General features: G+C 36.1%; 1 protein-coding gene across 1 annotated transcript in view; it reads right to left on the bottom strand.

Moving 5' to 3' along the window:
• The window catches only part of LOC100450610 (POTE ankyrin domain family member A), a 75,866-nt gene that overhangs the window by 3,260 nt on the left and 58,589 nt on the right, over positions 1-14,017 (bottom strand). Inside the window, exon 12 of the mRNA XM_002819058.4 lies at positions 3,505-3,718. Coding sequence (XP_002819104.3) covers positions 3,505-3,718 — 214 coding nt within the window. The remainder of the gene's footprint in view (positions 1-3,504; positions 3,719-14,017) is intronic.

The raw sequence follows: 14,017 nt of genomic DNA, 5'->3' as shown, positions 1-14,017 counted from the left end.
GCTGCAAACAGATGAAGCTTCACTTGCTCACCTGCCACTAACCTGTTGTGTGGCCCAGTTCCTAACAGGCCAGGGACTGGTACTGGTCCTTGGCCTGGGGATTGGGAATCCCTGTGTTAACCCATACTTTTCATGTTTATTTTTTGGAAACATTTTTAACTTATATTCGTGATTCCTATGTATTTTATAAGCAACTTAGACATTCTTTTGAACAAGACAGGGTCTAATATTTTGTTTTTAACATATATTATGTTTTTATTATACATATAATATATGTATTTAACATATATTAAAACAAAATTAATTCAAGGTGAATTAATTTTATCTGTTTATGAGAGAGAGATATGATATAAACTAATCATGAATCACTTTCCATTTTACTTTTATTTCATGCATATTAAGAATAAAACCGGGAAGTCCCAGGCAGAGCAACTGGGCAAGAGAAATAAAGGGCATCCAAATTTAAAGGAGGAAGTCAAACTATCTCTTCACCAGTGATATGATCTTATACCTAGAAAACCCCAAAGACTCTTACAAAACACTCCTGGATTTGATAAATGAATTCAGTAAAGTCTCAGAGGTTATAAAATAAATGAATACCAATAAGTGGCACCACTATACACCAAATACAACCAAGCAGAGAGTCATATCAAGAACCCAATCTCTTTTACAATGGCTGGAAAAGTGTAAAATACCTAGGAATATACTTAATGAAGGAGGTGAGTGATCTGTATAAGGATAACTGGAAAACACCACTGAAGAAAATAATAGATGACACAGACAAATGAAAATACATCCTATGTTCATGGACTGAAAGAATTGACATTGTGAAAAATGACCATAGTACCCAAAGCAGTCTACAGATTTGATACAATTCCTATGAAAGTACCAATGTCATTCTTCACAGAATTATAAAAAAAAAGTTGACATTTATGTAGAACCACAAAAGAGCCTGAATAACAACAGACATACCAAGCAAAAGGAACAAACATGTTGGCATCGCATCACCTGACTTCAAATTATACTCTAAAGCCACAGTAACAAAAACAGCATCATACTGGTATAAAAGTAGATACATAAACCAATGAAACAGAATAGACAATTCAGAAATAAAGCCACTTACAACCAAATGATCTCTGAGAAAGGATACAAAAACGTACACTGGAGAAAGTACACATTATTCAATAAATGGTACTAGGAAAAAAAGATAGCCACATGTAGAAGAATGAAACTGGATCGCTATCTCTTATCATATACAAAAATTAATTCAAGATGGATTAAAGGCCTAAAACTAAGACCTGAAAACATTGACCTAGGTGAAGAATTTATAATGAAGACCCTAAAAGCAAATGCAACAAAAATGAAAATAAATAAATAAGACCTAATTAAACTAAAAAGCTTCAGCTTCAGCACCGCAAATTAATAATCATAAGAGTAAACCAACAACCTACAGAATGGGAAAAATATTTGCAAATTATGAATCTATCAAAGGACTAATATCCATAACCTACAAGAAACTCAAACACATCAGCAGGAAAAATACAAATGATTCCATTAAAACATGTGCACATGACATGAATAGACATTTCTCAGAGGATGAGCAAATGCTGAACAAGCATATAAAAACATGCTAAATATCACTAATCATCAGGGAAATGTAAAATAAAACAACAATGAGATATCACCTCACTGCAGCCATAATGCCACTATTAAAAATCAAAAGACAACAGATTTTGGTGTGGATGTGGTGAAAAGAGAACAGTTATACACTGCTGATGGGAATGCAAGTTAGTACAAAATCTGTGGAGATTCTCAAAGAACTAAAAGTAGATCCTACCATTGTATCCAGCATTCTCATTTCTGGATATCTACAAAAGAAATCATACTCTCAAAAAAACACCTTCATACATATGTTTACTGCAGCACAATTACAATATGAAAACATATGGAATCAACCAGTGTCCATCGGCTGATGAATGGAATAAAGAAAATGTGATATATATACACATATATGTGTGTGAGTCCATATATCTATGTGTGTATATATATACATATATACATACATCTACATATACATACATGTATATATGTGTATATATATACACATATATACACACGCACACAAACACACCACAGAATACTACTCAGCCATAAAGAAGAATAAAATAATGTTTTTTCCAGCAAATTGGATGGTGCTAGAGGCCATTATTCTAAGTGAAGTAACTCAGGAATGGAACGACAAATATCACATGTTCTCATTTACAAGTGGGAGCTATGCTATGGTATGTAAAGGCAGGCAGAGTGGTATAATGACATTGGAGACTCAGAAGAAGGAAGGGGAGAAGAAAAGTGAGCAATAAAAACTACTTACTGGGAGATGGGTACCCTAAAATCCCAGACTTCACCACTATAAAACTGATCCATGTAACCAAAAACCACTTGTACCCCTAAAGCTATTGAAATAAAAATAAATCAATGTAAACAGAGAGTAAAAAAAAGAATAAAACTGTATAAAGTTTTTAAAAAGTATTCGGGTTTGAGACAAATGGCCATTTCATGCTCTGTTGGTTGAACTGTAAATTAATACAAATATTCTTTTTTTAATTTTAATTTTAATTTCCAGAGTACATGGGCAGAATGTGCAGGCTTGTTACATAGGTAAACATGTGCCACAGTGGTTTGCTGCACCTATCAACCCATCACCTAGGTATTAAGCTCAGCATGCATTAAATACAAATATTCTTGAGGACAATTTAGGAATATTGATCCAAGGCCTTTCTGAAAAAGTTTCTATATTTTAACCAAAAAATTCTATATTGAAGACTTTATTCAAAGTAAATAATTAGAAATGCAGAAAATGATTTATATAAAAGATATTCTGGGCTGGGCGTGATAGCTCACTCCTGTAATCCTAATGCTTTGGGAGGCCAAGGCAGGAGAACTGTTGGAGGTCAGGAGTTGGAGATCAGACTGGGCAAGATAGTGAGACCTTGTCTCAATGAAAAATTTTAAAAGTTAGCCAAGCATGGGGGCATGTGCCTACAGTCTGAGCTGCTTAGGAATTTGAGGCAAGAGGATCCCTTGATCCCAAAAGTTCAAAGTTGTAGTAAGCTATGTTTGCACCAGTGCACTGCAGCCTCAGTGACAGAGCAAAACTCTAATAATAACATCTAATAATAATAATAATAATAGTAATAATAAAAAGTATTTCTTGCAGCATTAATTCTAATATAAAAGAATTGAAAACCCCAAATTCTATTTGTTAAATAATGAGATTTCTATATGGTAGACTTCTATATAGCCATGAAAATCACAATCTAAAAGAATATGCAATAAATAAAAGAAGCACAGTTAAGAATTTGTTGTATTATTTCCAAGATTTTCATACTCCACAAGACCAAGACATTTTCTCCCATTAAGCCCCAGAAAGTCAGCAATCACAATTCTCACACATATATTTAGAATAAAGAGTTAAAATATTTCTCTAAAACTAGAATGTCATACCTCAAACTGTAGCGTTCTTGCTCCCATTCAAATTTCTGATGCGCTAACTCTAATTGTGTTTCTTTTGCCTCACATAGCTCCTTTTGTAGTACATGAACCATATTTTCCATTTGTTCAATTTCTACTGTAAGTTGCTCATAGTGGCTATTTTTGAGTTCTAGTAAGTGTTCATCTGAAATAACTGCATCTTGGATTTTTGATAGGCTAGCAGAATCTGCATCGGGGGAAAACAAGGTGGAAATAAAATATATGAGTAGTTTTTGGATATAAAGTCCCATGCATTTTAACCTTCACCCATCCATACACAAAACAAATATGAACTGAGTTCCTACCATGGGGAACACAGTCTACTGAGCCCTGCAGATAAAACAAACAGAAACTCTGCTCTTGTTTAGCTTTAAGTGTAGTGAAGAAAAAATACAAAGAAGTGAAATTACAAATTCAGATAGATGCTGCAAGAAAACAGTTCTATGATCACACAGGATTTGATCTATACTGGGCTCAGGAAGATTTCCCTGGGGAAGAGATGGCTACACTGAGAAATGAAGGATGAGGAGGAAGCTGTTAACTAAAGGGGGTAGAAAACCATTCTAGCTAGTCTATGTCATGTACTCAAGCTCTGCTGCAGTCTGCTTCTGGCCACGATGGAGCAGCAGATACTGATTTACCTTCTCACGTAAAACAAAACCAAGAAAACCAAAATACATAATACCACGATTTTCAAGAACATGGATTTCAGGTAATGAAGACAATGATCCCTGTAAGATAGGAAACAAGCAAAATAAGCCTTACAAACACTCCAGCTCCCTGACTTGACAAAGTTTCCAGGCCATGACAATGGAAGAAAAAAAACTGAGGTAGAGTCTACCAAAAACTGAGGTAGAGCCCACCAGATTCCCTGAGTTCGAACAATGAAGCTGAGAATCTCAAAAAACCAAGGCAGGTGGAAATCACAGAATACTTGAAAGGAGACAGCAGTAAAGGAAAAGAACACTGGAGATCTGCAAAAACACACTCTTGAGTATTTATTTAGCAGAATAATGAACAGTACATTTGTCCTAGGAAACTACTTGAGACCAGGGGGAAAAAATCCTTAAATTGTAAGAAACAGTGCCTGTTGCTCACAATGTACCAGGAAGAGTGTCCATTCCTATGAATGATACTGAAAAAACTCAAGACTTCACAGGGCAAAGAATAGAGTTATCAGAAACACCTTGATTCAGGAGTGGAAAGTTAGACCAAATCATAAAGCAAGACCAGAAAGATCAAGTTGTTTATAAGTCAACTGTGTCCCCAAATAAATCTCAAGTAGAGACATGGAAGATATTTTTTGAAAGAAAATTACACTAGTAGGAATTCAAATTAAAATGTCAGGACTGGGCCAGGTATGGTGGCTCATGACCGTAATCCCAGCATTTTCAGAGGCCAAGGCAAGTGGATCACCTGAGGTCAGGAGTTCGAGGCTAGCCTGGCCAACATGGCGAAACCCCATCTCTACTAAAAATACAAAGAAATTAGCTGGGCATCATGGCAGGCACCTGTAACCCCAGCTACTCAGGAGGCTGAGGCAGGAGAATGGCTTGAACCCAGGAGGCAGAGGTTGCAGTGAGATGTGATCGAGCCATTGCACTCCAGCCTGGGCAATGGAGTCAGACTTTGTTTCAAAAAACAAACAAACAGAAAGCAAAGTCATGACTGAAAAGGACACTGGGTGGAAGTAAATACAGGCTAGATACCACAAAAGAGAAGATTCATAAATTTGGGACATCAGAGAATTATTCAAAAACTTTAAGCAATAATATACATGTCCCCAAAGAGGGAGGAAGAGACAACGACAAAACATAAAGAGAAAATGAACAGAAACTTTCTAAACTTAGTGAAAACTATAATTCCACAAATCCAGGAAGAATCTGGCTGGGAGAGAGGAAATGAAAGTATACTATTCTGATTTTCTTACTGTATGTGATATGATATAATATTGTCAGAAGTTGAACTGTGATAAGTTAAAATCATACAGTATAAATTGTAATGCAACCATTAAGATAGCAAAAAAAAAAAATTAGAGCCAATAAGCCAAAAAATGAGAGATAAAACTAAACCATAAATGTTACATAACTGATGGAAAGGAAACCAGAAAGAGAAGGGAACAAAGAATAGCTGTGACTAATGAAAATCAAACAGCATGATCACAGATAAACTTAACTATTAATATATCAATAATCACATTATTAATGAAATGGGCCTAATAACCTAAATTAAAAGACAAATTGTCAAACTGTATAAAAAGCAAGATCCTACTCCATGCTACCTATAAGAAACACACTTTAAATATAAAGACACAAATTGGTTAAAAGGAAGAAAAATATATCCCATGCAAACAGATGACAAAAGAAATCTAAGCAGGAATTGTTATATTAATACTAAAGTAGATTTCACAGCAAAAAAATATTACTAGCTATAAACAACCTCATTTCATAATGATAAAATATTTAGTTAGTCAAGAACACATAATCCTAAATGTTTATGTACCTGGTAACATAATGGCTTCGAAATATGAGCCAAAAACTGATAGAAGAAATTGACAAATTCACAGGTACAGTGTGAGATTTCAATATCGCATACTCAATACACGATAAAACAAGGAGGCAGAAAATCAGCAAGACAAGAGTAGGCTTGAAGAACACTATGCTTCTCAAGTACCCTTGAAACACTTAGCAAAACAGAGCACATTCTAAGCCATGCAATAAATCTTCATGAAAGTATTAAGTCAAAAGGATTTAAGTCATACACGATATGGTCATTGACCACAAAAGAATAAAATTAGAAATCAGTAAAAAAACAGCTCATCAAACTACTCAAAAATTTGGAAACAAAGTAACACATATCTAAATAATCCTACGTTTATAAAGTGGTGACACAAAGACAAATTGGAAACTATTTTGAACTGAATAAAAATGAAAATACTACATGTGAGACATTGTGGAATATAGCTACAACAGTTTTTTTTTTTTCAATATTTTTTATTTTATTTTATTTTATTTTATTCTATTTTATTTTATTTTTTCTTTTTTTCTTTATTATTATTATTATTATTATTATTATACTTTAGGCTCTATGGTACATGTGCACAATGTGCAGGTAAGTTACATATGTATACATGTGCCATGCTGGTGCACTGCACCCACTAACTCATCATCTAGCATTAGGTATATCTCCCAATGCTATCCCTACCCCCTCCCCCCACCCCACAACAGTCCCCGAAGTGTGATGTTCCCCTTCCTGTGTCCATGTGTTCTCATTGTTCAATTCCCACCTATGAGTGAGAATATGCGGTGTTTGGTTTTTTGTTCTTGCGATAGTTTACTGAGAATGATGATTTCCAATTTCATCCATGTCCCTACAAAGGACATGAACTCATCATTTTTTATGGCTGCATAGTATTCCATGGTGTATATGTGCCACATTTTCTTAATCTAGTCTATCATTGTTGGACATTTGGGTTGGTTCCAAGTCTTTGCTATTGTGAATAATGCTGCAATAAACATACGTGTGCATGTGTCTTTATAGCAGCATGATTTATAGTCCTTTGGGTATATACCCAGTAATGGGATGGCTGAGTCCAATGGAATTTCTAGTTCTAGATCCCTGAGGAATCGCCACATTGACTTCCACAAGGGTTGAACTAGTTTACAGTCCCACCAACAGTGTAAAAGTGTTCCTATTTCTCCACATCCTCTCCAGCACCTGTTGTTTCCTGACTTTTTAATGATTGCCATTCTAACTGGTGTGAGATGATATCTCATTGTGGTTTTGATTTGCATTTCTCTGATGGCCAGTGATGGTGAGCATTTTTTCATGTGTTTTTTGGCTGCATAAATGTCTTCTTTTGAGAAGTGTCTGTTCATGTCCTTCGCCCACTTTTTGATGGGGTTGTTTGTTTTTTTCTTGTCAATTTGTTGGAGTTCATTGTAGATTCTGGATATTAGCCCTTTGTCAGATGAGTAGGTTGTGAAAATTTTCTCCCATTGTGTAGGTTGCCTGTTCACTCTGATGGTAGTTTCCTTTGCTGTGCAGAAGCTCTTCAGTTTAATTAGATGCCATTTGTCAATTTAGGCTTTTGTTGCCATTGCTTTTGGTGTTTTAGACATGAAGTCCTTGCCCATGCACTGTAGGGTTTTTATGGTTTTAGATCTAACGTTTAAGTCTTTAATCCATCTTGAATTGATTTTTGTATAAGGTGTAAGGAAGGGATCCAGTTTCAGCTTTCTACATACGGCTAGCCAGTTTTCCCAGCACCATTTATTAAATAGGGAATCTTTTCCCAATTGCTTCTTTTTCTCAGGTTTGTCAAAGATCAGATAGTTGTAGATATGCGGCATTATTTCTGAGGGCTCTGTTCTGTTCCATTGATATATATCTCTGTTCTGGTACAAGTACCATGCTGTTTTGGTTACTGTAGCCTTGTAGTATAGTTTGAAGTCAGGTAGTGTGATGCCTCCAGCTTTGTTCTTTTGGCTTAGGATTGACTTGGCAATGCCAGCTCTTTTTTGGTTCCATATGAACTTTCAAGTAGTTTTTTCCAATTCTGGGAAGAAAGTCATTGGTAGCTTGATGGGGATGGCATTGAACCTATAAATTACCTTGGGCAGTATGGCCATTTTCACGATATGAATTCTTGCTACCCATGAACATGGAATGTTCTTCCATTTGTTTGTATCCTCTTTTATTTCCTTAGCAGTGGTTTCTAGTTCTCCTTGAAGAGATCCTTCCCGTCCCTTGTAAGTTGGACTCCTAGGTATTTTATTGTCTTTGAAGCAATTGTGAATGGGAGTTCACTCATGATTTGGCTCTCTGTTTGTCTGTTGTTGGTGTATAAGAATGCTTGTGATTTTTGTACATTGGTTTTGTATCCTGAGACTTTGCTGAAGTTGCTTATCAGCTTAAGGAGATTTTCGGCTGAGACAATGGGGTTTTCTAGATATACAATCATGTCATCTGCAAACAGGGACAATTTGACTTCCCCTTTTCCTGATTGAATACCCTTTATTTCTTTCCCCTGCCTAATTGCTCTGGCCAGAACTTCCAACACTATGTTGAATAGGAGTGGTGAGAGAGGGCATCCCTGTCTTGTGCCAGTTTTCAAAGGGAATGCTTCCAGTTTTTGCCCATTCAGTATGATATTGGCTGTGGGTTTGTCATAAATAGCTCTTATTATTTTGAGATACGTCCCATCAATACCTAATTTATTGAGAGTTTTTAGCATGAAATGTTGTTGAATTTTGTCAAAGGCCTTTTCTGTATCTATTGAGATAATCATGTGGTTTTTATCTTTGGTTCTGTTTACATGCTGGATTACATTTATTGATTTTTGTGTGTTGAACCACCCTTGCATCCCAGGGATGAAGCCCACTTGATCATGGTGGATAAGCTTTTTGATGTGCTGCTGGATTCAGTCTGCCAGTATTTTATTGAGGATTTTTGCATCAATGTTCATCAAGGATATTGGTCTAAAATGCTCTTTTTTGGTTGTGTCTCTGCCTGCCTTTGGTACCAGGATGATGCTGGCCTCATAAAATGAGGTAGGGAGGATTCCCTCTTTTTCTATTGATTGGAATAGTTTCAGAAGGAATGGTACCAGTTCCTCCTTGTACCGCTGGTAGAATTCGGCTGTGAATCCATCTGGTCCTGGACTCTTTTTGGTTGGTAAGCTATTGATTATTGCCACAATTTCAGATCCTGTTATTGATCTATTCAGAAATTCAACTTCTTCCTGGTTTAGTCTTGGGAAAGTGTATGTGTGGAGGAATTTATCCATTTCTTCTGATTTTCTAGTTTATTTGCATAGAAGTGTTTGTAGTATTCTCTGATGGTAGTTTGTATTTCTGTGGGATCAGTGGTGATATCCCCTTTATCATTTTTTATTGCATCTATTTGATTCTTCCCACTTTTTTTCTTTATTAATCTTGCTAGCGGTCTATCAATTTTGTTGATCCTTTTGAAAAACCAGCTCCTGGATTCATTAATTTTTTGAAGGGTTTTTTGTGTGTCTATTTCCTTCAGTTCTGCTCTGATTGTAGTTATTTCTTGCCTTCTGCTAGCTTTTGAATGTGTTTGCTCTTGCTTTTCTAGTTCTTTTAATTGTGATGTTAGGATATCAATTTTGGATCTTTCCTGCTTTCTCTTGTGGGCATTTAGTTCTATAAATTTCCCTCTACACACTGCTTTGAATGTGTCCCAGAGATTCTGGTATGATGTGTCTTCATTCTCGTTGGTTTCAAAGAACATCTTTATTTCTGCCTTCATTTTGTTATGTACCCAGTAGTCATTCAGGAGCAGGTTGTTCAGTTTCCATATAGTTGAGCAGTTTTGAGTGAGATTCTTAATCCTGAGTTCTAGCTTGATTGCACTGTGATCTGAGAAAACCTAGGCATTACCATTCAGGACACAGGCAAGGGCAAGGACTTCATGTCTAAAACACCAAAAGCAATGGCAACAAAAGCCAAAATTGACAAATGGGGTCTAATTAAACTAAAGAGCTTCTGCACAGCAAAAGAAACTACCATCAGAGTGAACAGGCAACCTACAGAATGGGAGAAAAGTTTCACAACCTACTCATCTGACAAAGGGCTAATATCCAGAATCTACAATGAACTCAAACAAATTGACAAGAAAAAAATGAACAACCCCATCAAAAAGTGGGCAAAGGATATGAACAGACACTTCTCAAAAGAAGACGTTTATGCAGCCAAAAAACACATGAAGAAATGCTCACCATCACTGGCCATCAGAGAAATGCAAATCAAAACCACAATGAGATACCATCTCACGCCAGTTAGAATGGCAATCATTAAAAAGTCAGGAAACAACAGGTGCTGGAGAGGATGTGGAGAAATAAGAACACTTTTACACTGTTGATGGGATTGTAAACTAGTTCAACCATTGTGGAAGTCAGTGTGGTGATTCCTCAGGGATCTAGAATTAGAAATACCATTTGACCCAGCCATCCCATTACTGGGTGTATACCCGAAGGACTATAAATCATGCTGCTATAAAGACACATGCACACGTATGTTTATTGCAGCATTATTCACAATAGCAAAGACTTGGAACCAACCCAAGTGTCCATCAATGATAGACTGGATTAAGAAAATATGGCACATATACACCATGGAATACTATGCAGCCATAAAAAATGATGAGTTCATGTCCTTTGTAGGAACATGGATGAAATTGGAAATCATCATTCTCAGTGAACTATCACAAGAACAAAAAACCAAACACTGCATATTCTCACTCATAGGTCAGAATTGAACAATGAGAACACATGGACACAGGAAGGGGAACATCACACTCTGGGGACTGTTGTGGGGTGAGGGAGGGGAGAGGGATAGCATTGGGAGATATACCTAATGCTAGATGACGAGTTAGTGGGTGCAGCGCACCAGCATGGCACATGTATACATATGTAACTAACCTGCACATTGTGCACATGTACCCTAAAACCAAAAGTGTAATAGTAAACAAATAAATAAGTAAGTACAAAAGTTAGCACTGAATGTCTATACTGGAAGACACTCAGATCGATAGCCTTGACTTCTATCTTAAGAAAGTAAAAAAGGTCTGGTCACAGTGGATCATGCCTGTAATCCCAGCACTTTGGGTGGCCTAGGTGAGTGGGTCATGAAGTATGGAGTTCAAGTCCACCCTGGCCAATATGGTGAAACCCCATCTCTACTAAAAATACAAAAATTAGCTGGGTGCAGTGGTGCGCACCTGTAGTCCTAGCTACTCAGGAGGCTGAGGCATGAGAATTGTTTGAATCCAGAGGCAGAGGTTGCAGTGAGCCAAAATCATGCCACTGCACTCCAGGCTAGATGACAAAGTGAGACTCTGTCTCAAAAACAAACAAACAAACAAAAAAGTAAGTAAAAAAGAAGAAACTACAAAAAAAGAGAGAGCAAATTAAACCCAACAGAAGCAGAGAAAATAATAAACATCAGAACATAGTGTGAACATTTTTGTCCTCCCAAAACTCATATGCTGAAACTTAATCAGAGAGGTGGTCTTATTAGAAACTGCACCTTTGTGGAGGCAATAGCTCATGGAATCCAAGCCCTAATGAATGGGATTAGTGCCCTTATATAAGAGACCCCAGAAAGCTCATTCACCCCTTCTGCCATATGAAGCGAACAGGGGAAAAAAGGGAACCTAGAAATCACGAATTTGTCCCTCACCAGACACTGAATCTTCTGGCACCTTGATCTTGGACTTTGCAGCCTTTAGGAGTGTATGAAATCAGTTTCTGTTGTTTATAAGCTACCAAGTCTATGGTATTTTGTGATAGCAGGCCAAACCGATGATGACATCAAAGATGAAACAGGAGAACAATAGGGAAAATCAATAAAATCAAATACTTTGAGGTCATCAATGGAAGTCATAAACCTTGACCTAGCCAGGCTGATCATAAAAAAGAGAACAAATTACTAACTTCAGAGATAATTAATGTAACATTTTTATACATTCTACAGATATTAAAAGAATAGCAGGATAATAGTTTAAGCTTTATGTAACTAACCATGACAACTTAGATTAAGTGGGCACATTCCTTAAAAAATAAAAATTACCAAAGCTCAATCAAGAAGAAATAGATAATCCAAATCACCCTATATCTATGAAAGAAAATAAAGTTGAGAAAATTCCAGGCCCAGATAGCTATGCTAGTGAATTCTATCAAACAGTTTAGGCAGATGTAATATAATTTTACACAACCTCTCTCCCAAATAATAAAGAGGAGAAATACAACACAACTCATTCTATAATGCTAGCATTACCCTTAACCAAACAATGATATTACAAAAAAGAAATCTCCCTCATGAACATTGACAAAGAATTTCACCAATTTCTGAAGCAACCAAGATACCTTGCAATAGGTGAGTGAACAACCTCTGGTACAGTTACACAATGAACTATTATTCAGTTCTAAACAGAAATGAGCTATCAGGTCATGAGAAGACATGATGGAAACATAAATGCATATTACTAAGTGAAAGATGCCAATCTGAAGGCTATGCACTGTATGATTTCAGCTATGTGACATTCTAGAAAGGGCAAAACTATGGATACAGTAAAAAAATCAGTGGTTACCTGTGGTTGAGGAGGGCATGAAAGGGCAGATAGGTGAAACACAAATAAATTTTAGAGCAGTAAAATTACTTTGTACAATACTATAATGATGAATATAGGTCCTTTCCAAACCTACAGAATGTACAACACCAAGAGTGCACACTAATATAAACTATCAAATCTGGATGATTATGACATGCCATTTTTATTCATCAATCATATCAACTGTACCACTGTAGTGAGAGATACTGATAATGGGGGAAGCTATGCACGTCTGTGGACAGGAAGCACAGACAATCTCTGTACCTTACTTTCAATGTTGCTGTGAACCCAAAACTACATTTAAATAGTCTTTTAAAATTTTCTAAACAGAATTTTGGCAAACTGAATACAAATAAATATAGGGTCTCATTTTGTTGCCCAGGTTGGTCTCAAACTCCGGCTTCAAGCAATCTTCCTGTCTTGAACTCCCAAAGTACTAAAATTACAAGCATGAGCCACCGTGTCTGGCCCCAATGATATACTTTTTAAAAGCCTACATCCTAAGAAAATAGGTTTTATTCTAAAACGAAAGGTCGGTTTAACATTATATTCACCCCATTAAAAAACTAAAGGAGAAGAACCTTATGATTATCTCAGTAAATAAAGACATTTGATAAAATTCAACTTCATTCTTGATTTAAAAAGAAAAAAATACCCTCTCAGCAACCTAAGAATACAAATGAACTTCATCAGCATGATACAAAACATCTATAATAAACCTACAGCTAATGTGTATCATGATGACAAACTGAATGCTTTCCCCCTATCAGGAACTACACAATAATGTCTGCTTTCAACACTTTACTAAGCATTGTGCTAAAGATTCTAGCCAGTGCTGTCAGACAAGAAAAATAAATAAAAGTTATCCAGGTTGGAAAGAAGAAGTAAAACTGTTTTTATTCACAACCATGATCACATAATAGGGGCAGATAAACTACAGTCTCTGGGCCAGCTTCTTGTTTTTGTAAATGAAGTTTTATTGGAACACAGCTGAGTTTATTAATGTATGTATCCTCCCTGACTGCTCTCATACTACAATGGCAGAGTTGACTAGTTGCAACAGAGACTGTTTTGCCACAAGTCTAAAAGACTTCCTATCCATAGTAAGAAAGTAGTTTGAGCATGAAAAGATTTGATAATCTTTGTTGTATGTATAAAATCTGATCAAATCTACCAAAAAAGCTACTAGAACTAATAAGTAAGTCTAAGTCTAGCAAGGAGGGAGGATACAAAAATCAACATACAAAAATCAGCTGTATTCCTATATCCTAGCAGTAAACAATCAACTTGAATTTTTTTAAAATTTCATTTATAACTTCATAAAAAAATGAGATACAGATGACTCTGA

Source organism: Pongo abelii, chromosome 7, assembly GCF_028885655.2.
Source record: "Pongo abelii isolate AG06213 chromosome 7, NHGRI_mPonAbe1-v2.0_pri, whole genome shotgun sequence".
Lineage (NCBI taxonomy): Eukaryota > Metazoa > Chordata > Mammalia > Primates > Hominidae > Pongo > Pongo abelii.
Note: the sequence above shows the minus strand (reverse complement) of the source record. Positions and strands in the feature narration are given on the sequence as shown.